Consider the following 27,465-nt stretch of genomic DNA (forward strand, 5'->3'; position numbering starts at 1 on the left):
AATATCATGAGGTGATAATTTCGGTCGGGGCGTGATCAAATCTATCATAAAGCCCTTCGGGCTTTATTGGATTTGATCACGCCCCGACCAAAATTATCCCCTCATAATACTCAAAGAATGATTCCTTATTCCTTATAAAAATTTAATTCAATCAAAGAAATATGATGCTGTTTTGTAACATCATAATTCTAATAAAAGTACATTGTTCTCCCAATTTTTTGTGGAAAACATTAAAAGAGTTTCCTTTTTTAATCACAATTTACAATTTTTGGTCAATTGTTATTTAATTTATAGGAATTTCAAATGGTATAAGATATTCTGGGACACTCTGTAATAATCGAACACGGCAGCATTTTATAATCTCCGATCCTCAGCAATGTTCGATAACTTTAAATTATCCGGAACTTCATAAAGAAAGAGGAGATTGAGGCACCGATGCACAGGTACAACCGTTTTTTTTAAAACTAATTTGATCTAAACTTGTATATTTATTCCATTATATCCATCGTGGCCAAAACTGCAATAGCTTCATAAAATGGATGGATATCATCAAATAATTTCATTTCATTTTATTTCATTAAGTTTGAATGATAAATAACGTTTTAATGATGAAAAAAATACTTTGAGGCTGAGGACTTGAGAACCTTAAGTCAATCACAATTTGCAGAGGTTAGAAATGGAGCCTACACGCTACTTGTTTAGGCCCAAGAGTTTATCTTTGTCTATTTATATTCTGAGCTACTTCCAATTCGTTTTCGATACAGTGGTTTATTTATCACATGAATTTGAATTAATTGCATTTAACAGTGTATTTTCCAATACTAAATTCATGTATCGATGCCATATTTTCAAATGTAAGCAAAACGGGAACATTTTCATTGCTGGATACCAAAACTTCAAATGTGAGCAAAACGGGAGCACACTTCTTTGAGGATTCAAGGTAAATGTATATTATTAACGGATGCATTTGCTGAACCCCTGTCCTGTTAAAAATTGGCGTTGAACCTTTATAATTTCTTATCATCAAGCGACAAACCAATAAATGCATTAAATCGTTATAAAAACTTTATTCAATACGTAGTGTTTCAAAACATATGCCTATCAAGAACAGTCTTAGAATGTATATGCATGAAAAGTAAAAATGAAATATCTCCAAGAATATATAAAAAAAGAAAATAAATCAATGATATAAAAACTCTTTATCATAATGATCAATTGTAAAATAATTTCCTAAACTATTATAATCAAATATAATAATTAATTTTATGTACGCTCTTAAAGGATTGTTTTACATGTATTTAGTATGTACTGTATGACAATAGGCTTTATTCTCGATCACTTAAACCATACTTCAATGGGAATATGAAATACAAAATTTGATTACAAAACAAACTTTACATTTAAGGGTAAAACGTTATTTCGTCCCTTATCAAGTTTGAGAACGATGTTAATATCTAATGCACTAAATATCGGTCATCAAAATGATTAAGTCTTGCATTTTCCTTTTTCTTTCTTTATAAAATATTTATCGTATTTTTTCATAAAATTCTTTTCCTCGTTTCGATAAATATTATTATTTTGTAAAACATTTGCTTTGGGTTAGTCCGTCTAAAATATTAAGTCACGTAATTCTATCATTTGATAATGTACAAAATAGGGACGATATTTGATTCTCATCGATCATTCAAAAGACGACAAAATATTAAGTCACGTAATTCTATCATTTGATAATGTACAAAATAGGGACGATATTTGATTCTCATCGATCATTCAAAAGACGACAAAATAGAAAAATAAAGTTCTATCTATTAAACCAGACCAAAATTTTATATGAAGCAAGACAGAACAGTAGGAAATGAATTGTAGACACCTATGTGAAAAGGATAAACACATTTTAATGACATTTTTTGGTATAACGAAACAGAAGCTGGTCTACAGTTCATGATTAATTCTCGCACATGGGTTGCAAGATGCTCGTTCGTTAATCGTTCTATAGCATTTTCCCTATAATCGTCTATAGCACTTTCCCTAAAATCGTATGGTCTTTTCTGTTTTAGGGTTTGTTTGTTTGTTTGTTTTTTGCTTTTTTTGCTCGCTTTAAAACAGTGATTGCCAAAATTTCAAACGGCAAACATCGATAAAATTTCTTGTTTTGTTTTTTTGTTTTGTTTGTTAACTTTGCATTTGTAGGAGATTGTTCGATGATTTCAGATACATATAGCATCATAAGACGTTACAATGAAACTCTTATATCACCTGTCAGTGAGTCCGTTATAAAAGTAAACTTATACATTTTCATGGGTAATTTATATAATTTTTGTCTTAACATTTAAATGCTTAAAGCTTATGTTAAAACAATCCCATAGTTGAAAAACGTTCTCATGAAATACATGTATCTAAATTTCTACAGCTAACATTAATTAAAAGTATTATAAATATTTCTTTTTAAAAATCAGTTTTTAGGGTGAAACAGTATTTACATGGTGTATGATTTTTATTCATTAAGCACTCTATTATTGATTCATTCATTTCGTGAAATGGCAAAGTATTGGTTCCACGTGTCTCAACTTCTTGTATGAAGTGAAGTTTTCTTTAACATCAAGACAACTAATAAATACTATAATTCAATTAATTTTGGGCGATTTTTGAAAAAAAACCCTAAAACGGGCGGGGAGTTGGCCAAACGTTAACAATACAAAGCTCTGATAAATCCCTCTGTTTCTCTTTGTACCATATACAGTTTTACACAATCATATATTTCCTTTGTATGATATAAAGAATATGTCTCTGTATTTAGAATCTGTTTCCAAATTTTTATTTATCTCAAATTAGAAAATGTCGATCGCTCTATTTCTGTAAGAAAAACGCAATAAGCAACATTGTATGAAGAGTCTAGATAGTCACAAAAAACATTTCCATGAAAAATTCTACGCCATCTGAAAATCGGTGGACCGTGTTGGCGAGCGCCTCACACGGTCACAACCTCTGTCGATTACGTACCTCAGAACCTTGAGGTACTGTCTATTGAATATACAGTACAAGAAACAGTTAAACGATAAGTTACACCACAGCAGCAGATTTGACAAGTTTCTCATTGTCCGAAGGTGGGTAAAAGTAGGATCGGCAAACGTCGCCACGTCGACGATGGACGCCGGGAGGATGAAGATGATGGACAAGATGACTATGCTGACCAGGGTGACGGTAAAGGTCTGCTGAGACTTCTGCCACTCCGTCTCGTGTTCAGAGTTCAACGACTTCATCTCCTTTTTAATCTCGCGGGCCGACTGAAGTTTCTTCACAAGGTATGTGTTTACAACGGACAAAATGACTAACGGAAAGAAGTGGAGGGCGCCGGTAGATACTATCTCAGTGTACCGGAAGAACAGACTGTGGCGGAATTCAGAGTCCCGGATCCGAGCTGTCGGTCCATTTTCGATAATTTCGTAGCAGAACAATTTTGGAACACATATGATAATGGAGAAAGTTATAACTGCGAAAATTTTGATCTGTGTTTTCAACTTCCAGTTCCTCCGGCGGGACCAGGTCGGACATTTGACGAAGATAAATCTATCGATCCCCATGACAACAGTAATCCAAACACTGCACGCGGTGAAAAAGTTCACCATGGGCAAGAATATGTACACTGAGTACCACATCCAGAAGTAGTCCGAACTTCGGACCCCCACAACCATGTAGGGGATGGAAAACACCAAGGCCATTAGGTCAAACAAGGTCAAAGCCTTCAGGTAAAGATACGATCCTTTCTTCAGTCTCCTGTTAGATAAGACGACATAGTTGATAATATTCCCGATGATCCCGATTCCACAGATAACAGGTGCGATGTAATTGTTGCACAGGATTTCGATGAAGTCCTCCAGAGATTGCGGAGGGCTGCTCGTTACGGCTTGCGTTGAATTGACAACGACGCTGTACGGCTCTGTGATGTTGCTCATTGTCTTGTCAGCTTCGGATGAGCTGTAAAAATGAAAACAAACACATTACATTGTCAGCTCATTTGAATATTATCTTATTTGGGTGCAAGTGATTGGTGCGATTGCGTATTTCCGCGCGAGCTTGCCACAGAATTACGTCACGACAGAAGTCATGTCAGGACTTTTGTCATTTCTTAAAGGCTAAGCTTTTAAATATGCGCGAAATTGGATATAAAGAAATTATTAAATGTCTTATAACATGTCAATTTCAGGTCCAACAAAAGTTGAATAAATATAATTTGTTACCAGGTATATGTATAATAGGAATATATTTTTCTTGATAAAAAAACCCCCCTGTTTATTCATAATTAAAAGAAGGCCACAAGAATGAATTTTTAAAAATTATTTTCCACACCCCGCTCTTTTAATTAACATGGGCTCTTGTAAATTATGAAAGGCATTTGATTTTGATGTTAAAAATGGGAGAACGATTTAAAGCCGAAGGGGAAAGTATCAAATTCACGAATTATCTGAACCAAGTGGGATTCTGACTACTAGTACATGTGTCAGTTTATTGATTTTCAACTTTTTAAAAATCAAAATTTAATTAAACAATTAAAGTTTATTTTTGTCATTAATTCGTAGTGTTAGCATCTTTGCTTGAAACACATCACTATTTCACGGTAGATATTTTATTGAAAAAATAAAGACAGAGCAATACCGCTATGACGCGCCCATACATTTATGTACAGATCGATGTGCAACACCTTACATGTACGTGTATCTCGGGTGCTACAGCAAGATCATTCAATTTATAGAATATTTCGTAGTCTCTTAAAATAGCAGCAAAATTTAATCTTACCTCTTAAGTTCGGGAAATAATTAAAAAATAGCCGGTGATTCTATACATGGACGTCAGCAAAACATCAAATGATTTCGGTGACGAGAGATCAATTTGGAGAAGCGCTTTAGATGAACGCTTGGATTCATAATAACCAGGAGCAGAATGATTACAGTATACAATTGTAGCGATGGATATGTTAAACTCAAAATCTCGTACACGTGTTGCTTGTTTAAGGACTATAAGAACTCGAACTCGCGTATTCGATCGGAAATAAAACACTAGTACTATTGATAGCGTTGGTAACGGGCTATTTGGATATTTAATTTTTTATTCTGTATTGATTGTGGGTATTGAAATTCTTTTCATCTTTCCTGGATTTTTTTGTCTTGAGTGATACTAATTTTTTTTCTTTCATCGCCCAATCTTCAAAGGGTGCTCATAAAAATTTCAATACTTATATGTTTTTATGATATAAAAAAGTTTCATTTTTTTGGTTACAAACATCATTAAAATTTCATACATGTACTCAAACTACAAGACCAACAGCTAATGTCGTAATTGGAATTGAAATTCCAGTTTTTGTGATTGAACCGAGTCTCTTATTAGAAGAATTTTGTAATCGAAAGTTGCAGGGTTTGAACTACGATTCAAAAATAAATCTTGCTCCTCTGTTCTTGTTAATATCTTATTTCGTTTAACGTGATTAATAGCAATGATTAACTATTACATCAAAAATAAATGAGAATATTAAATCTATGTATATCCACACTATGAATTGCGGATATAGATAAGGTAACACAGTGCATATTCCTCGCTTTAACCGAGGTTTACTGTACATTGAAATCGGTAAATTGGAAGATCGCGTTTCAGCTAAAACCCATTTAGAACCACTTACATGGCCTATTAATAATTGACAGTTTTCAAGCGACATTTCATAAATAAAGCGTTTTTCTAAATGATGAAGAACCATTTTCAAAACATGTTTGTAATAACGTTAATAGCAAAGGGACATTCAATTAATTATTAGACACGCAACTTTGAGTTCGATCAAATACAAGTATTCTTAGGTGCAAAAGGTGTCATAAATGTGTTTGGGTTTGATTTATATACATCGATATATACAGGCTCCGTGTGTATAATAATTTGTTTATTATTATGATTATTTACCTGTATGTTAACCTAGTTTAGTTGAAGTAAACTGTAGGAATCTGTATAAGATGTTTTCAAAGTTATCAAACCATCAACAAACTTTCATCTTTAATGCCGAGTTCAACTTTTTCTTCCAAAAAAATCGATAAGATAAAAAGCGCGTTTTGTCTATAATAATAGTTTCTTTTTTAATTACAAGAGGGATGTCGTAAAAAATGTTTTCTTTTCCTATTTTTTTTAAATAACAACGCAACTGTGCAATTATTTTATAGCGAGCTCTATTTTTAAAACATAGTTACTTCTAGCAGTATAATAAAATTTATGTTTGAATGATTATGTTAATATAACCAACTGCACAAGAACGTTTTGGAATCTGACATGTTATTTTTATGTGCATTCGTGCTAATTTTTTGCACAAAATTTAATGTTCAATAGTCACCTTCTGCATACCCTTTGCACAAGAATATTCATATATTTGTTAAATAGGGCCTAGAGTAATCAGTCTGTCCGTCCGTCCTTCCGACTGTCCATTCGTCTGTCGGTCCGAGATCTTGTCCGGAGCATATCTTCTCTCCTCTGGGCCCAATTTGGCTCATACATCACCCACAGAGTGCCTTTGGGTAAAGAGTGTGCACTGACCTTGAATCATGTTTCTCGGTCGAAGCTGAAGGTCATAGAAGATTTATATGAAAAATCCTTGTCCGGAGCATATCTGCTCTCCCCTTGGTCTGGCTCAAACTTCACTCACAGAGTCAAAGTCAGTGACCTTGAATTAAGTTGTAGGTTAAGGTCATATTGGATCACGCAAAAATTCTTTTGTCGGAGCATATTTATTCTCCACTTGTCTTAGCCCTATTTGGCTCTTCCTCCACATCAATAGAGCTTCTGAGTAATGGGTGTGAAGTGATCTTGAACCAATTTCAAAGGTCAAATGTAAAGGTCACAGCAGAATTATATGAAAAATCCTTGTCTGGAGCATATCTTCTCTCCCTTTCGTCCGTTCTAGCTTTAACTTCACTCACATAGTGCCTATGGTAAAAGAGTGTGCAGTGACCTTAAATGAAGTTTGTAGGTCAAGGTTCAAGGTCATAATGGATCACGCAAAAATTCTTTTTTCAGAGCAAATATACTGTCCACTTAGACATATTTGGCTCATACTTCACATAAGTAGAGCTTTAGGGTAATGGGTTTACAGGGACCTTGAACCAAGTTTCAATGTCAAATATGAAAGTCATAGGATTATTATATGAAACCCCCTTGTCTGGAGCATATCTTTTCTCCCTTTGGTCCAATCTGGCTCAAACTTCACTCACAGAGTGCTTACGATCAAAGGGTATGTAGTGAGCTTGATGGATATTTGTAGGTCAAGTGTCAAGGTCATATTGAATCACGCAATTTTTTTTCAGAGCATATATATACTCTCCACTTGGCCCTATTTGGCTCCTACTTCGCATTAACACAGCGTTTAGGTTAATGGTGTGCAGTGATTTTATAATTTGAACCAAGTCAATGTGAAGGTCATAGCAGATCTCTTTATAATTTAATGTTTTATGCCAGCTGGAAAATTTCTAACTTTTAGGTCAAGGTCAAAGTAAAATTCTCTGAAATGCTTTTAATCCTATTGTCCATTATTTAAGCAGTGTCCTTTAGTTTGGTCACCATCTCAATGTTATTTAGTTTATTTTCTTTTGCATGTCTGTGCTTTTGCGCTTACTCACTGCACAAAATGTAATGCTTATGATGCTTGTGCATTCGTGCGTACCCATTGCACAATAAGCCTATTGATTTTGTCAGTTTGTTTGATTTGTTATGAGGCGGCTCATTGTTAATAGCCCCAAGTCTGCAATGAGCTGTATGTCTTACGCAATAAAAAGAAAGTTAAAAAAGTCGCTGCGGCCCGTAACGCCAAACCAGGATAAACCATCTCAAATTCACAGGTCTCTTCTATTTGTTTATCAAAAAATGGAAAATATTCAAAATGTAATCTAGGATTGTTTAATATCTTGTGGTTTGCTTGAGATATATTATGTAAACCCTGTTTAAGAAGTATATTTCCAGAAAAGAGGTCGAGCCTGACCGACTTTCAGCGTAAAGCCATGCACTTATAAAAGTTTGAAATTGCTTTAGCCAAAGTTTGCAAGAATTCTACCTCTGAAGTTCATCTTTTTCTTTAATTTAATTTGTCTTACTAATATATTTATAAAATTTTTGATATTTTAAAATGAAGCTCTTAATTGAAACAAGAGAAAAGTTGTTAATGTGACAGAAAACGGGTTTTCTTTTGTGTGAACAGTATCCATAATCTATTTGTCAACCCCGACAATACATGTACCTATCATGAGAAATGGGGTACTCTGTATAGTGTACACAATATTTTGCCCCAAAAAACCCCAAAACAAAGTTCAACAACACCTGTTGAACTTTGTTTTTGGGGGTTTTTTTTTGGCAAAATATTTTTTGTTCATAAATTATTAAAAATCAAAATCCAAGAAAAAATGGATTCTCTGATATAGGTACAATTGATCCGCATAACAACAACTTTCTAGAAGGAGTTATTCATACAACAGGAGTTTGCTATAAACAAGTTCAACAGCTGCTAATTTTTGCAAAAAAATTGAAATAATAATCCAAGTAATATGCACATGTCTTATATATAAAATTCATATGCAAAACACTTCTATATTGAAAACTTTAGGAAGAGTTATCCGTAAATTAGGGGTACCCTTTTGGCAGCAGCCCACCTTTTTCACTATTTCAATAACCGGATTTTTCCTGTTGAAAGAAGGCTAATTAAATTATAGCAATTCAAAAATGGCCAATTTTAGTTCAAAAAGATCATGCAAAATGAAAAAGTTTATCGCTCAGGCGAAAAATATTGTCCATGAAGTTCAATCCAAAAAAAAAAAAAAAGACAAAATGCGCAATAATTCAAAGAGACAAACATTTAACCCCTCTTTTATTTGTATTGTTGAAGTATGTTTTATATATACATATTTAAATGATACAAAACAATTGAGAATTTGAGATACCCTAAGTCTAATATATATGATCCTAGACCCTGAAAAAATATCTTTGTTTTTAGTAACCAGACATAATCTATAGTAAGATCTGTAAGAAAAAATTATGCAGTATAGTACAATATGAAATCGAGTTCGGTCGCATTGATTAATGTTTATGAGTTCACTGGCAGTCCTTTATTTATTTAATACCGTAGACAATGTAATTGCGATTCAATAGACCTTTTCCAGCTGTTCGCAAATCTTTCACACAAAGGTACATTGTTTAGTAGCATTACAATAAGCTAGAGAACATTTATTTTACAGTTTTTAATACAATAAAAAATTAAAAAAAATAAAAATACCCATACGTAATTAAGATAGACTTACAGATGTCTTATATGCAATCTTCAGAGAACGACTTCTCAGAAGCATATCATTGGTTGACCAGGGCTGCGTTCAAGATCGTAGCTGCTAGCCTAGCCGCTAGGTCGTAGATATCTAGGTTTATTGAACGGACCGCTAGGTTAGCCGCTAGGTGTCTGATTTGAAGTTGGAAATATTCAACTAAAGACTTATTACATTGACATAATTTGTTAATTTCAAGCGGAAATATACATGTTAAGATTCATTATAACTTAAAGGAGGAATAAAATATCACTATATAATTAGATTTCGTGTTTGTAACAAAGTGGTAACTAAGGTGGCCATCTTGAATTCGATGTTTAGCATAAAATATTTAGGCTACGAATATCTACGTAGTGGTTAGGTTAGCTTTCCGTTCAACTACGTAGCCCTACGTAGCAGCTACGACCTTGAACGCAGTCCAAATGATGGCACGAGGACAATAGCATGTCGCAAATTAGTGTTGGCACCGTACATGTACCGCGCATAGTTCCTGTATACCAACAGAACGCGTATACTGATTCCGGTCATTGATTGGTTCCACATGTAGGGTCATGGCCAGGGTAGGAGCGGACTTAAGGAGACGTACATGTACACTTACATAGCTCGCTTGACCCATTGACCTCAGAGTGTGTGAGTGTACTCCGTCTGTTTATCACAGACACTCTTTTGGTACATGTATATAACAATGTTCTAAAGTCTATCGGTACCGCTTTATGACAAGTCTAACTTTTTTGTTACTTAAGTCATGTTTTATTTTGTTTTTTGAAGGCATTCATTAGATTTATATACAGAGTGTCGGGTTCTTTCGTGTGTAGGAAAAAGCAATAAAACTTCATTGACCGTCCAAATATTTAGTGGCATTTAGACATTTATTTATACAACTGATTTTATGAAGCATTGAGATTTTTACAAACATATTTAATACTTGTAGAAAGCATGAACTGTTGGTGACGCAACAGTGAGATTAACTAAGTTATAGTGGCATCTAAATTACTATCAGACATTCCAAATTATAGTATGCAACTAATCTATACTACTATATTAAAATAATAGACTCGAATTTTTGGTCTTTAATACCGAGAAATCGGAAGAATACTGTCTTTTGTTTAGTATATTTTAAACATCATTGGTACTTGAAGATTACCAATTTGTTTTTATTTTTTCTCAGGTAAGCTTCGCTAATTAATAATCAACGAAAATTCCTCAAAAAATCCCGGAAAACACCTGGATTTTTTGGATTTTACAATCTTGCGCTTGCGCAATACATTAACGCTAACGGGATCTTTAGTTTATGTTTCCACAATATCACATCTGCATGAATAAACTCAGAAATGATAATACATATACGGGTAAATTTTCATTGGACTTTTGCTTTATATTCTGTTCATATAAATTAATGATTTCTTATGAGAGAAAGTATGAAATAGCAAATATACCTTTCAACTAAGTACTTACTTTTGTCTTCGTGATGACAAAAAATATTTGTTTACATGCAAAAAAGTTACACTATATATTTGTTAGAAGAGTGAAGATAGAATATGTTTTATCGTAAAAATGAATACTGTCCTACGGACCCAGTTTTACAAAGAAAATATGTGTACGTTGGTGAAAAGATGTTGAATTCTTCCATTCTATGGATTAAAATTTTTAGTTAAAAGGTATTTGCACTCTCAAAAAGGTTTGTTGTGATGAATTTGACTGTTATTTTCAAGGCAACTTCATTAACTTTCTCCAAAATCGTTCCGTTTCTGCTACATTACGGGTATAAGGGAGGTATTCTAACTGTGGTGAGTGCCTTTCACGAGACACAGTTAGATTTATCAAACTAAGGAAAGTATAGTGAAATTAATACCATTATTTTAGGCTTATAGCGTTGGTATGCAAACGTCAATAATAAACTGTGTCGATGTACCTATTTCGTAAATGTCAGATATGCAATGTCAACCCGTGCACGCACGGATCAAAATCTAGTTGTATAAAAATTATTATCACAATTAACATTCTATTATTTTAGAAAGACCAGCAAGTAAATAAGAATGATTTTAAATTTTCAAAAGACAACCTATCAGAAAACCCATGTGGAGTTTAAGGTTCACTTGCGGAAGCCTCTTGCACTGAACTAATTTTGTACTAATCTCAGCTGGAATTAACTTCCTGTATAATACACTTATATTATACAACGTTAAAGTAGCATCTACGATTATCCGCGAGGAGTATCGATGTTTTTATAGCGCAGATTTTATTTGAGAAGTTATCATGCAGCCCAGTTTACCACGAAAGAATCCTTTACCTTCAACGAGAATATAAAAATCACATTCTTAGCTAGGGCGGTGTCTTTTTTCTTTTCTTTTTTTTTACAATTTCACAATTCAATATAATTTCACAATTGGCATCAAATTTGAGAACTCTTATCTAAGCGTTGTGGGACCTATTCGACCACCTAAGCACAATATTATATGGGTACCTTAGAACCTTATGTACAGCATAGGAAATAAGCATGATTATGTTATCAAAATAAAGTTTTCTACATATTTACAAGCACAATATTATATGGGTACCTTAGAACCTTATGTACAGCATAGGAAATAAACATGATTATGTCATCAAAATAAGTTTTCTACATATTTATAAGACAGGCTAGTATCAAGAAAAGAAATCTCTGAAGATTATGCACTTACCTGTTGTCCCGTTACATGCCGAGAGCTGGAGAGGATGTCGAGAATTAACTCCAGATGCTGTGTGGCCCTATTCCTTTCTGAGCCACTATCAATAACACTCTATAATAGACGTCAGAAGGGCATCTTTGCTTAATAAGATTATTGGGAGCATTAAAAGGATGAGCACCTCATGAAACATAAATATAAACTAGAGACGAGCTCGTTGCAAGCAACGATTAGGTCTTCCGTCATAGCTGCGTCATACTTGTGACGTAATATAAAAATTGATACCTGACCATGGTGCAATATTAGATGTATAAACACTGTGTAAAAGAAACAAAGTACATGTATATAAGCAAATACAGATCTTTAAAAGTTGTCTGAAGTTTGATTCGCCGCATGTTGTTTTTTTGCATGTGCATTTTATTTTGAGAAACTTATCGAATCATCATAATTGACTCAGTATACACAGAATATGGACGACGATTATAATCACACAGTGGGTATGCCCGGTATGAACGTAAAAAGACCAAACATTTTACTCGCATTTTTTATCGAAAGCAAGGGCCAATGAATCTTTTAGAATGTATGCGGAGATCCTGGAAATTTTATAGGGGGTTCTGAAGAATAATTTTGTTTTTTGAGGGGGGGGGGGGGGGGGGGAGGGGGCATGCGCAGATAAGAAAAATTTTCCTGGGGTGGGGGTTGAGTGTCTGACGGTTATTTGAGTTTGCCTGGGGATGTCCGAGGCATATTTTTGTAATTTTTATTGTACATGTAATGGAAAGAAATTTTGCGGGGGTTGGGTTGGGGTCTGGAACCCTCACCCTACTCTTCTTGATTCGCGCATGGGGAAGGCCGATGCCGGTAATTTGACGGTAATTTTAACCATTTTTATTTAATTAATCATTTTCAAAATTATCGGAATTCCAATAATACTTTTAAACGCAGTTAAAACTTAAAATACGAACCATTTAGTCTTGGTGAGTATTCGGCCAACATGCGTCCGCGTACGAAAGAAATGGCAATATTCAAGAAATTTGGATGGACGATCTGGGTCCTAGGTCGTCCATCCGATTCTTTTTCAGACTAAGAGCTACAGAACTGCACTTAGAGAATATCAAACTGATTATGTTTATTTATTTTGTCTCAAAGAATCAGTTTTTTAAATAAAGTTTTTTCTTAAAAAAAAAGAAATCGGGCACAATTTTCAATGTTAGCATTTTACAATTTAAAGGTCTAATCAAATTTTGAATGAAGTTTCAAGATACTACTCTTCGTTGTTTTATACGAAATATTGCGTGGAAAAAAGATTTACATCGCATATATATTATAGAACTAATTTCTTCTCTTTTTTATTTACATCAAAATAAATCCAAGAAAAAATCTAAATTTTTTTTTTTCCTTTATATGTGTTAATGAAAACGTTGATCAGCAAGGGCCGGTTCTATGTCGTGCAAGCACCTACTTAATAGATTGTTACACGGATCTACCACGATGACAAATATCGAAAAGGCAATATTGTGGGTGAAGGATGAAAGTGTAGTTTGTTTTTTAGGTTTATTTTTGATAATTTATTTATCTGGATCAATTTGGTCTGTTGGTTTGTTTTGTTTATTGAAAAGAGGAATAAAGAAAATGAGTAATTTCCGATATGAAGTCAAGCATATATTTTCATATTATCATTGACTTAAAACATGTTGGAAAAAAGAAATATTGCATCAAGCAGTTAGTTATTATGCGCAGATTATGCATTCCTCTATGGTTTTCACAATTGCATGTATCAGTTACTACACGTATTTGCTTACGGAGAAATAAATCTCCAAAGAGATGATATAGTTATCAGTTAAGTTCCAGATTGTCTTCTGCACATGCAAGCACGTGTGTAATCCTGATTTAAAAAGAGGTATAATGTCCGGGGAGGGGGGGGGGTCATCGCAACAAAACTGTGTATAAGCGTACTAGAGTGTACATTGTTAATTAATAATTGATGTTGAATTGTTATTAACAAACAAAATCATAAATTTATAATAACAAACACTAAAATGCCAGGGAGTTCTGCTGGACGCGATTTCATTTGTCTTCAATTAATAGGGTGTAGGGATGCCCGCCTACTTAATACATATGCTCACGCGTCAACAGATTAAAAATGACTGTATTTTGGATTTATAAATCGCTCTAAAACATTCGATCTGATATATCGTTGTTAACAATTCAAAACTTTGAACGATTAAATTTGTTTTTATACCTAGTACCCCGACCCTCACGGAAAAATCCATTCAGATCAATGGAAATTTCATTTACAAGACTCCGCGCCAGAATCAGGATGTCTCATTCATTAATTTTTTCGTAGTTATAGTGGACGAGTCCAAAATAGGAATTTTGAGACACATCATACAATGTGAACATATGCCATGAATGCAGTTTACTTTGCGTCTATTTTCTTATTTTGAGAGTCCTTTTTATCATGTTTATCATGGCTTGAAAATGACGGAAGGCCCTTGAATGTTGTTATCTTTATGCAGGCACGTAGCATCCTTTTTGAAAGTGTGTGTGTGTGGGGGGGGGGGGGGGGGGGCAGACTCATCCAAAAAATCTTGACAAGCAAAAAAAAAAAAAAAACTCCCAATTTCAATCCTAATTTCCTTAATTTTATATAAATTTTTTACATCCTTGATAATTCAATTTTTTATAAGCAAATTTTAAAAAAATTAGTTGCTGTGAGAAAAAGTGGGGGGGGGGGGGGACCCACAAGTTTGAATTAATAATTGCCTGAGGATGCATCTTTAATGTGTCAACATTTATATTCATAATTGATGAAAACGTTATATGGGATGTAATAAGCACAATGAGCAAGAGTGTTCAATTAAAAGGGCATTTCACATTGCACGTGTGTAATCCTGATTTAAAAATAGATTGCCATATTTGAAAGGTCAAAAAAAAAGAGGGAGGTGTCATCGCAAGATGATACACATTGTCTAAGTAGTACAATGTAAGTAATAGTTGGTGTTGGATTATCATCATTAACAAAGAATCATCAGTTTGGATTAATTAAAACAAATATAAATTCATATAATTGGAATATTTACTGGAGGGGCTACGTACAAGTAATTCGCCGAAGTGGGGTACGTGTGACCCGATTTTCGATCAATTGGGCGATTTCATTCATCTGGAAAAGGGTTTCACTCGCGTGTACAAATGTAAATGTACATCTAACAATTGTTAGTCAATTAAGTGTGTATGTTAATTCGATAGATTTCTTCTAAAACATTCAATCCAAAGTATAATATATGTAGTTATTAGTTGACACCCTCCCAGTGGTGTTGCGTGAATGGTAAAGAAAGACTTCGCGCCATAATACGTCTCATTCATAATTTTGGCTCGCCGATTAGTGGGCGAGTCCAAGTTAGGCCAGAGCACATGATGTGTAGATGGTCTTACCCACTCTATTTTCTTAACTGGTCATATAATAAATAGAGATATCATGGATCTTTCACTTTTGTCGGAGCATGTAATAAATGGAACCAAAAAATAAAGTAATTCTAATTGAATTAAATTGAAGTTAAAATGTAAATACCCCCTCCCACCTACGGATTAGGATTTTCAAAATTCCCCATTTTTTAAATTCCTTGTCAAGATTTTTTTTTGATGAAGCTGCCCACCTAAACCCCCCCCCCCCCCCCCCCCCACACACACTTTCAAATAACGATGCTACATGTACGTGTTTGAATATCCTTTCCTATATGGTTAGAAATAACAAAATGTCTTTGATTTTGCATCTAATATATAACAAATTCAATTTTCAATTTGGCTGTTTGAGATTATTCGATACATGTACATTCCTAAAATGATTTAAAATAATGAAATGATTTAATTCCCAGTGATATACAGGTACATGCACTCGATCGAAGAAAAAGATTGAAATTGCTTCTAAACTCTGCACGTTCAGTTTAATACATGTAATTTATCAGTGATCCGCAGCGAAAATTAAATTTCATTTCTTATAAGATAGTCTAATTGATACATGCATGCTTCCATTGAATAAATTTGGGTAGTCAGGCAAGCTTTTTGGAAAGCTATTGCTATGAAAAATTTCGGATGGTACTCAATTTTTCCAGAAGGAGAGCTACATATATGCAGCTAAGGTAACTAATAATGCTTCCGATGAAATACTTTGTTTAGTAATGCAAGGTTTTAAGAGAGCAATACTTATTTGTTTAAAAAATAACACCCTAATACTTCGCATTTCATTCGCTGTTTGTAGAACAAGCAGAACCAGTATCAGTTCGATCCCTATCGTATGTACATTGTTCGAATTTAATAGCCCTTGCATTGGATTGCTTTGCATGTACAAAATATCTTTTAAAAATTCAACACTGAAAGTGTTTATCTATATGGCTATTAATCTATATGTACATGTACACATAGCGTACACATGTGATTCAAAATACCCCAAACGGAAAAATTAACTTATTGAGTCTACATTTTATAGAATTTGCAAAAAATACATTGCGGGTCTGAATGTTTGTTAATGTGTCAATCTATCAATATACAGTTTGTTAATTATTTTCGATTGCTAAGGCTACATCGTTTTTGATGAACATTGAACAACATTTTTTCCATGCCATTATTTCCACGGAAGATAGCGAGTACAATTATAAAGCACAATTTATTTAATTATCTCTTTAATATTGTGTACTAGTATGTAATAAATTATTTATAAATTGCTGCCGAAGGTTGTTTGGTATTTTCGTTTGTAGATGCATTGCAAGTAAAAAACGTGAAACGCGGGGCAAGTCATAATTAATACATGTATCCCTAATAACCGTTACTTAAAAATAGCGGCTTTGGATTCAAATATTATCGTATACGAATATTAAGTTCACTTTTTAAAATTATCTCCACAATGATAATATTATATCCATCGGAAATCAGTATTTTGTTTTGCTTTAAAAGAAATGTTCTATCGGGAGCAATCCCGCGTTCGTTTAAATTGCCAGCGTACATTTGTTATGTCAGTAATACACATTGTGCTTTATATGACGGCCGTGTATACGTACTGTAGAAAAGTTGAGTTTAATTACCATGCATTCGAACCATTTAATTAACACATCTCCCAGTACTGAAACAATTCAAAATGTCTCTGTTACAGTAACACAGTGGGGCGTTAAACATGTGTACGTCCAGCTCTACAAGCATATGCACTGTCGTCAAGGCGACGGCCTGAATACAGCTAGCGACTCTTCTATCGATCGGTTACCTGAGTCTCGTAATGCATCTAAATATAGAAAGGGGCACAGTTATGAAACAAACAACAAAAATAAGGTCAAAGACGTTCATCTTTATGAAATGAATATGTACATATGAATAAAAACATTTGGGAATTTTATGTAGAATTATTTTTGCGCGCTGCATGTATCAGTTAGTGCATTACAAAAAGCCCTTTCATAACCTCCTAAACGTGCGCACCCCCACAAAAATGGACCGAACTGACAACAATTGTTTCTGCAAATACTGCCTATAAATTACAAAAACATTAAATTGAATACCACGGAAGGATTCAAAATTAATTTCTTTACAACTTTGCTTCAATAATGCATTAGAAATTTTTATTCCTTTACAAGTTATTGACAAGAAACTTTTGACGCATTTAACTCCTTAATTATAGGGGCCAGCCCCTTTTTCTGTATACCGAATGAAAGGTCTTGGTAAGACCAAGATCTTTTAAAATACATGTTATAACAAATTTTTATCAGGTAGGAAACTAACACGGAAAATACGCGAATTTTTTTGAATTTTTTTCTTGCCTATGTTTCAACATCTATACCACCCCTTTTATTTGCATTTAAATAATAAATAAAATATATCTCGCACAAATTCAATGTATTAGCTTCCAAACCAGCCCATCTTTGAGACTCTGCCAGCCATCGTTATAGCTAAACCCCCCTGGACAAAAGAAGTCGTTAAATTTTACTAAAAGGGGAATAACTCAAAACCGAATGAGGATTTTCCTCAATTAAAATATGCAACGACAACATCCCGCGGCATGTTATCAGTCCTGAAAATTTCAAAACAATCGGTGAACAAACGAGCGAGATATTAAGGATCAAAGTTGGCGTCTAGAAGAAAAAAAAAAATAATAAGAAATTTGAAATTTTTTCAGAATAATAGTAAGGTCTTCCGTTGGAAACGGAAGACCTTAATGACATAAACGTCTAAAAAGAAAACGTATCACCGAGGTTCAATGTGGTTTGCTGGCAAGCCTACTGGGAACTACTGTTTTCTCGCCAAATGGAGACAACGTTTCTGTATAATTCCCATGTACAGTATAAACTTCTCTGATCGGAGTTATCAGTCCATCTACTATGTAAGCCTTCAAGTTGTATTAAGCAGGCACGTAGCATCGTTTTTGAAAGTGGGGGGGGGGGGGCAGACTCATCCAAACAATCTTTACAAGCAAGCAAAAAAAAAAAAAAAAAGTTTCCCAAAATCTTCAAAATCCTAATCCGTGGGGGTGAAGGGGGGGGGGCGTACTATATAACTTCAATTTTACTCCTCATTTTCTTATTTTCATATCAATTTATTTACATACTCCTAAAAAAGTGGGGCGGGGGGGGGGGGGGGGCAACTCCATGATAAAAAATTGTTGCTGCGAGAAAAAGTGTGTGGGGGGGGGGGGGGGCAGGCCCCCCTGATGCTACGTTCCTGTTAAGAAATATTGAATGCCAGATTAGAAGTATATCTTACTATAATTGATATTTATTGACGTTTAACGCATAGAGTGCAGCGGACCAGCATATACATGTACAATACAAGAATAATTCAATCTGATTAAAATCAGATCCTTCGATCTTCGTGAGCGGATCAAAGGATCTGATTTTAATCAGAATGAAAACAATTCGGACGCGGTAATGAAAGTCGTTCGGATTAGCAAGCAAAATACATCTTTTTAAAATTTTTGTTGTTATTGATTTTAGTGAATTGTTATTACTTAATTGTCTCGGTCTTATTCAAATTTCGATTTCTGTTAGTTTGGTTTTGACTATATATCGCCTAGGTAACGGCGATCTGTCTTGTAATATTCAACGACTCGACTGCATTGTATTTAAGAGACAAGGAAATCTGAAGCACATCAGGGACGACTAATTAAATTAGAAGGAACATACAACGTACGCTAGTGTATCAACTATTAGTACCTATCATACCCATAAATCATTCTAAATCTGAAGACGTCTTTGTGCACAAAACAAAGCATTCAGGCTTCATGCAGCTTTAACCAAATCACAAGTGTGTATTTAACGCGCTAGTGGAGGTTGATAAGTACATTTTATTTTGAAACAAAACATGATTTTAAATATTTCTATGTAAAATACATGTACACGCATATTAATTATGTATCATTTTATACATAATCATGTATATGGCTGTATCTTTTAATAAGGATTTCTATGTATTTTAGCTTTAATTAGCTAGTGACCATAACGTTTAAAATGAAACTTTCTAGGAAAACAATTACTTGTTATTTTACAATGAAATAGACCACATGTTGCATGCTTTACCTTACTTGCTCGCCTTTTAGATCCGAAACACCATTGAAAAATAACAATTGCACAGTTTCAATAAATAATTGCTTAGTTGCACTATTTAATGGTTCTCTAATGAATTACAAGAGATTGCCTGGGGTTATGTTTAGATGCGTTGGATGTAAAGGTCTCTTTGATATTGTAAGGGTCTTCTGTCAAACAGACTACACGCGTGGCTTATAAGGTCGAGCAACGTCCAGACGAGAGTTCAAACACAAAGGTTTGAACAATAATGGTATTCGTGCTTTTGTTGAGAGATTTAAAATACTTTAGCAAGATTTTAATACCTAGGACATTATCTTGATGGGAATTACCGCAGTAGACAGATTAATGAATTATCTGACCTATGATGTACGGCAATTCAATCTCTGCCATAAACAGTAATGGTACTTGTGCTTTTGTCGGACAATTGTCAAAGCCACCAACAGCGTCAAAGAACGTCACTACCGGTAAATGATGGGACATGTCTGATTTATCTGATGTTTTGAAAGTTAATGTTTACCGAATTCCTTTGCGTACATCACTTGATTGGAAGATCTGTATCAAGACTTCCGTGATGCTGGGGAGAAAATATCCGACTATGGTTTTCACTTGGCATCGGATAATTGCACACATCAATATTTCAAGAACTTTAAAAGGCTAAGAATGATAAATAGTGTTCTCCCTATTCCCCTACCGACGATAAATTATACAAGCAGTCGGTACTGAGCTTATTGATAAACGTATTTTCCTGAAGGTGTCCTAATCGTAAAGTGGATACTCTAAATCCTATACAGCGCGACCCGGTCTCAGATGGGGGTTGACCTCACTTTCGACCTCAAAATTAGCATGACCCCATTTTTTTGCAAGGCCTCGCCTCAACAGCAGTTGATTGATCCGACTGCAGAGATTATTTTCCGATTGACGTAAAACGATGGTAATATAATTACGTAAATGTACTAGTAATGCAGTAGTTTTTCCCGAGCACCTGTGACTAAACAATATCATATTTACAAAAAACTATCTAATAGAGTCTCGCTCCCTGTTAGATCCCAGTCTGATTTTTCATGGGGTCCGAACGTTTTGACCCCCCTTCCCCCACACCTACTTGGACCGCTAGATTCCTGCATATGACTGAATTATAAAGTCAATTAATTTTATCGCCAGTTGAGTCTAGAAACATTCGATAAGACACCTCAAAGCTAATTACGTGATATATTCTTAATGTTAATGAATATAGATATATGAGAGTCGAAGGTTATTACAATGATCACGAATAGGGTAAAAGCAGAGTTTGTCTAAACAGAACATTAGCATAGGTGGCAGGGGATAGTTTTTTTGGTCGAGGAAATGTGAGGCAGATAGTGCTCATATATGAGATTTAATTTTTCAGTGGATTTTTAAATTTGCTAAAATTGGTTTGCATGCAGGGGACACATGGTCCCAACTCTTGAGAATTTTTAAATATTTCAGAATAAAACAAGTACAACTTACATATAGCACTATAAAGAACAGCCAGGGACGGTCTCAAAATTTTCTGAAAAATTGCCCTTTTTTCACATTTTCACGGGTCCAGAACCACGCTCCAGTCCCGAGCAACTGCCATAAACTACCATAGGATTTGTAGCTTAATGTATACCCATGCAAATAATCACCAATTGATGGGGGGTCAATCACCTTCTTTTCGAGTGACATTTCGTGTTCTGAACCCACCCTACTTTTCAAGTGAAAATGATGGCCTCAGTTTCGCATTGTTATTCCATATCTGATGAAAAGTGCTACCAGTATTAAAGTGTCATATATCAATGAAATTGGCATGAGCTCCTCTATCCACAAAATGAATGCAATAAATATTCTACCAATTTATACCCCTCAAATAACCAGCCAAACCCCAGGTTCTCCCTTTATTTCAAAATTTTGACCGGGTCTTTCCTTCGAAACTATCCCCTGCCACCTTTAACTTTTAGAGTTTGTTTCTCTCTGACCAAAACACTTTATAATCAGAAAGTTCATGCAATTCTGAGTAAAACTTTTCAAATTTGGTCTGATTTCATTAAAAAATAAAAAAGTTATGGCTGTTTAAGTATTACCCCCTTTCCCGGCTGAATCACCTTAACCTGTTTCTGTAAGGTTTTCAAGATGTATCATGACTTCTTTCAATCCAAAAGACATTTTTTCTTTTAAAATCAGTTATAACAAGAAACCTTTATCCAAATCTGATGTAAAAACATTGAAATATTCACATTTAGTAACAACATATAGGAGAATTCAACTCATATGCATCACCTATCCCCCTGCAAATGGGATAAGAAAAAACACACTATTACTCCTTGCAATCAACCTTTTTGTTTCTAAATGGTATTAACAGGTTTAAAAACTCTATTGGAACATAAAAGTAACTTATTTGGAACACAAAACTTCACTTTCATCTCTTCATAAGGGACAGGTACCTAGAAAATGGCAATCGGGCATCTTACCCGAGGAGTCATTTCCCAAATATGCTGAACGGATGATGATGATACCTAATTTCTCTGTTTATTCTTTACCCAATAGTAAAAGATCTAGATTTATTTGTTAAAAAGATTGAAATACATGTTTTACACATAAAGAAATACCAAATTTGAACATCATGACCACACCCCCATCATGAGGACGGAATACATGCAAATGACAAATGGTTAAAAAATGCACACAAATTCAATTTTTCTTGATATATTTTCAATAAAGAAGAAACCAGACATATGTGTTTTGTTTTAAATGGGAGCAATTTTGTGTACCTATGAGATTTTATCAAGAGAAATGTGAAACAAAGGCTATTTTTGGGTTTTTGGTGAAGAAAATTGAAGGGTGGGGGGTGCTTTTTTGACAATCAGACATTTTAAAATTGTTTATAATGACTTAAAATGCAAATATTAACTATTCAGAATTGCATGTAATTACATATAATTTACATGTAGCACATGTAAAATATATATTTAGCCATAAAAGCTACTTTTTTTCTGTTTTAGCTTGAGAAAGAACAATATTTAGCAATTTCTTATCAAAACTAAGGGTTTAAAACTTCATAAAACTGCATGGCTATCAATTAATTTCAAGAAAATTTAAAGAAAATGGTATAATATTATTCAGTTAATTCAAATTCAACCCTGCATCTTATATCAATAAGAATAAAATGCCTATAAAGGGTTTTAAAATAAGGACAAACCCAAAACGCTAAAAAGTTGCACTTTTTCTATGGACCACCCCCTGTTACATTTTGGCCCCTAAATCTTGATTTTGACCGGGTCTTTCCTTCGAAACTATCCCCTGCCACCATATATAATTTATACCTATCCAATACTCACCACCCTATTAGAAGTGTGCCTCTGATGAAACACCGTGATGCATTAAAGGCTAATCTATTTTGATAAAATCAAACACTCAGAAAACATTCAAAGCGTTTCCTGTGTGTTGTGTCTATATACCAGTATGTTAATTGGTATGCATTGGCCATTGTGGTTAAATATAGCTGTTAGTCATAGTTAATAAAATAATGACATTTCAAAAAGACTAACTAGAGGTTAAAATTAACATTCCAAGCTCCGCCTCTTGTACCCCATCACTCCTCAAATTGGAACTCCGAGGTTGATGAAAACAAAATTGTAGAATTTGGGTTTAGAAGAAATAACTTAAATATTAAACCTCATTTCAAGTAAGCAACGGCTAGGGTGTCCCGCTGTTATTCTCTGTGTGACGTTACAAGTTGACTGGGTTCCATGACGTAATCAATGACAGCGGACCAGTCTATGCTTGGAGTGGAAGATGATGTATAACAGGTAACCATACACGCATTCATGTATATACATACTGTATACAGGTATACGTTGGTCGTACTTTACTTTTTCCCAGGATATTTATGCAGGTTTTTTTTAATTATTCAATATTATTAAATATACATGAATGGTTCATTCAATTCCAATATTTTGCTCCCCCCCCCCTCCCTAGCTTGTATTGTTAAATTTAACTACACAACTAAAACCAAGTTTTTTGCATTGAAAAAGACATGAAAGTGCCTGGATAATAACGTTAAAAATTAAAAATTAAGAAAAAGATCGGACACACTGTTAAAATTATTTAATATTCCATTAGGGATATTATTGTTTGACAAGCTCGGTTTTTTTTTCAAATCACTGTACTTAATTTAGAGAAAAGCGTATTTCTTTTTCAATTCTTATATCAATAAGAAATTACAAGTATATGAATGTAGGGGTCTTATCATAACCAACCCATGGTTTAAGATACGAAGATATTTACATTTCTACGTACACAGCAGAATCACAAACTGTTGGATGTCAAGTTTGACTATACATAAGATATATACATAAGATCAATAAGCGTGTACAGCATACAATCACATGATGATATTAAGGAGGCTGGGTGGTCAATAAATCAGCCATCAGATCTTCCTCGAATTTCTAAATTTCATGTCTTGAGCTATAAACTGTTATTTAGCATAGAAAAAACCAATCTACACGTTTATATATATATATATATATATATATATATATATATATATATATATATATATATATATATATATATATATATATATATATATATATATATATATATATATATATATATAGGGTTAAATACGTGTAGATAACAGTATCTTGTCACTTTCGGAGCACGGTAACATCCAGAGTATTTTTACAATACCCCTTCTATATATTTTTACACGTTGTTTTTATTAAGACGTTCAACTTGTATTAAAAATGACTCTGCATCACTTGACACCTGACACTTGTTTCAGAATCAAGTAGGTTATTCGTTTCTTTTTACCGTGAATCTCTACGTTAACGATAATGGAAACTTTGCAATATCAATTGACGTTTTCAACCAAAAATTTATTGAGCATCCGGGAGGGTTTTTTTTTTTCGAGTTAATTGCCATCAGATGCACAGCTGTTACTTAATTTGTAAAGTATTACATTAACACACAAATACAGAGATAACTACTGACATATTATTTGTAGCCTTGAGCATATTTTGAATTTGTATCGGATTTTCCAGGAAAGACTCGTCATGTTTCCACTTCTCGCTGCTCCGTGCCATCTGGCGTTGCCATTCTTTTTTGTTTTCAGTAAATCTCAACGAAGACTATTTATCTTTTGAATTTGGGTTTAAATGAAATAAGTCAAAAGTAAAACCTCATTTCAAGTAAGCAACGGCTAGGGTGTCCCGTTGTTATTCTCTGTGTGACGTTACAAGTTGACAGGGCTTCATGACGTAATCGATGATACCAGACCAGTCTATGCATAGAGGCGAAGATGATGTGAAACGGGTAAGTGTTCTTATACACATGCAGACTGAGTGTCCACGATCCCTATATTTCTTTTAAAGAAAGAACCATATTTTGTAATTTGTCCAAACTGAAGTTGTTAGGTCCAGGAGAATTCTGCATGTACATTTTGATTTGTTATACCCCATAGACTATACCTTATATACACATACTGCATACGTTGGTCGTACTTTACACTCCCAGGATATTTATGCAGCAATGTTTTCTTGAATTATTAAATATTAACATACATAATCTCCGAGAAAGACTGTTGGTGTTATCACTTCTCGCCGCTCCGTGCCACCTTGACTGGGTTGCTCAAACACTGGTTAACTTTAACCACTAGTTAAATCCCTTATCCAGTGGTTAAAGTTAACCAGTGTTTTGAGCAACCCGGTCCTGGCGTTACCATTCTATTTTTTTTTTTTTTGGTAACAACGAAGACTATCTATCTTTTGTAAATGATTTCTGTTCACCGAAACAATACACCAAATCGTAACACTGAGTTTGAGGTTTAAATATCTGGTGTAGGTTCAATTTGTAGAAATATGACTTTGAAATAATTTTAGTACATTGCTTGCATAAACACGAACTGTTGACGTGCACAGCGACATCATTTTTTTTGCAATTTTTAATCAAATAAATGAAATTTTTGAAAATTTTGCATTTTGAATACATTTAGAAAAAAAAGCATAATTCATCAGTAAATCAAATTAATTTGATTTATTGAGGTGAAGGCCCTATGGTCTTGGACAATTTTTAGATTGTATCGATCTCCTTCAAAAAGAGCTCTATATAAACACAGAAGACATTTCTTTTTAAGGAGGCCGACTTTACATGTAGTTTTCATTGCGCATGTTTTTGCGCATTCAAGTAAAATACACTGTATTCTACTTTTTATGATTTTTTCGATATCATTATTAAAGTGAACACAATAAACAAAAAATAAATTAAAAAATAGGATTTTCTGAGGAAATTTTTTTTTTTTAAACGATTTTTCCGTTGTTTGGTAGGTGAGCAATGCCATTGCGCTTTAATAACGTTATGATAAAACGAAGCTTTGTAACAATTCGTTATAAGAAATAACATAGAAGAAAACTAAAACTCATGCGCTGTTGACAATCTATACACAGAATAATGCTATCCTCGGGAGTATTTTTCTTGATTTTTGAATCAATCTATTTTACCAATCTAAATTTGTTGTTCTCCAAATTTAGAGCAAAATTTGGTGCATTTTATTAATTTGAGATGGCCCCCACTATAAACCAGGGTAGAATTCAGTATTTTTATATAAAGTAGGAAATGATATTACATGTACTAATTATACATTACAATTTGAGAAAAAAGCTATTGAAGTATTATTTTGATCTGCTTCGAATTGCGGAAAATGACAATTTACTATATATTCCTATAGTAAATGTACCTCTATTTTGAGATGGGTCCTAAAGAGAACCAGACGGTCGATTTCCTTGAAACTTCGCAGATAAACTAGAGTGTGTATAAATTACATATGGGTACAAAATGAAGAGTTTTGCTATTGTAGTTTTTCCGCAAGAAAACCCAAATCGGCATCCTTAAATGGTGATATATATATATATATATATATATATATATATATATATATATATATATATATATATATATATATATATATATATATATATATATATATATATATATATATATATATATATATATATATATATATATATATATATATATATATATATATATATATATATATATATATATATATGGATTATTTTCTTTACTTCATAATACAGAAGTTTAAGCTTAACAAAACACAATATAGAATTTAAGGTGGATCTGATCGATAATTAGTTGACTTTCCACCCTCTTTGATAATGTCTTCCATAAAGAGATATGTCAAAGGTCATTGTTGTTTTTTATGGTTGCTCGTATTGTAAATTTTTGAAAGGCGATGGTTTTTAACTTTACCTTTGCAAATTTTGTGTTTTGATGATGGTTTTTTTTTCATTGTATAAACTTGTTCATTTTAAGCAATTACAATTTTGGCTGTGGAATGTGCAATTTAATTGATTTTTTTAAAATTAATTGTTCAACATTTTGCCAATTAGCACACAAAACTAGGTAGAATTGTTTGGAGCAAAAGCAAGTTATTTGTCAAAATTAATGGGTTTTTTGTGTTGGAAAAGAGACCAATGTGGAAATGATAACAAAGATCATTTTCCATTTTTAATGCAAAATATAAAAATAAATACAAAGAAAAACTTGTTTTACCGACAACTCCTTTATACGACACGCCTAGCTGAGACAAACGAGCTAATTCAGACAGTAGCAGATAAATTTTACATTTATTGTAATGTTCATTTCTAAAAATGGTATCCTCAGATTGACCGACTTTTTATCCGCTCATCTGTTTAAACTTTAAAAAATTGTGGTTAGATGGAATCGATTTTGAATGCCAAGAATGTAAGCGTCATTGACTGTCTGATATCAGTGTATAGACGAGCAAGTTATATAATCACTTTATTTTGTAAAGATAAAATTACACTGTCCGTCTCATAAAATAGTGAAGAGCATATTATTACGTCACACAGTAATGTCGGTGGATTT

The 27,465-nt window shown here is 33.6% G+C and overlaps 1 protein-coding gene across 4 annotated transcripts; it reads right to left on the reverse strand.

Annotated features, from left to right (window-relative positions):
- Positions 1-1,051: 1,051 nt before the first annotated feature.
- LOC105338525 (probable G-protein coupled receptor B0563.6) lies at positions 1,052-23,260 on the reverse strand. Of its 4 annotated transcripts, XM_066066910.1 has the most exons (3): positions 23,103-23,259; positions 12,008-12,106; positions 1,052-3,975 (listed from the first exon to the last, which is right to left on the reverse strand). In XM_066066910.1, exon 3 carries the CDS (start codon positions 3,951-3,953, stop codon positions 2,928-2,930), a length of 1,026 nt encoding a protein of 341 aa, XP_065922982.1. In that variant the 5' UTR covers positions 3,954-3,975; positions 12,008-12,106; positions 23,103-23,259; the 3' UTR covers positions 1,052-2,927. The 4 variants fall into 4 exon arrangements, with proteins under 4 accessions (XP_065922982.1, XP_065922984.1, XP_019927082.3 ...); XM_066066912.1 differs by lacking the exon at positions 12,008-12,106 and having other exon boundaries at positions 23,103-23,260; XM_020071523.3 differs by lacking the exon at positions 23,103-23,259 and having other exon boundaries at positions 12,008-12,188.
- Positions 23,261-27,465: the final 4,205 nt, after the last annotated feature.

The sequence above is a fragment of the Magallana gigas genome, chromosome 7 (assembly GCF_963853765.1).
Source record: "Magallana gigas chromosome 7, xbMagGiga1.1, whole genome shotgun sequence".
NCBI lineage: Eukaryota > Metazoa > Mollusca > Bivalvia > Ostreida > Ostreidae > Magallana > Magallana gigas.

Coding starts and splice junctions, on each gene's coding strand:
- LOC105338525 (XM_066066912.1), bottom strand. CDS start 3,953: ATGAGCAACATCACAGAGCCGTACAGCGTCGTTGTCAATTCAACGCAA.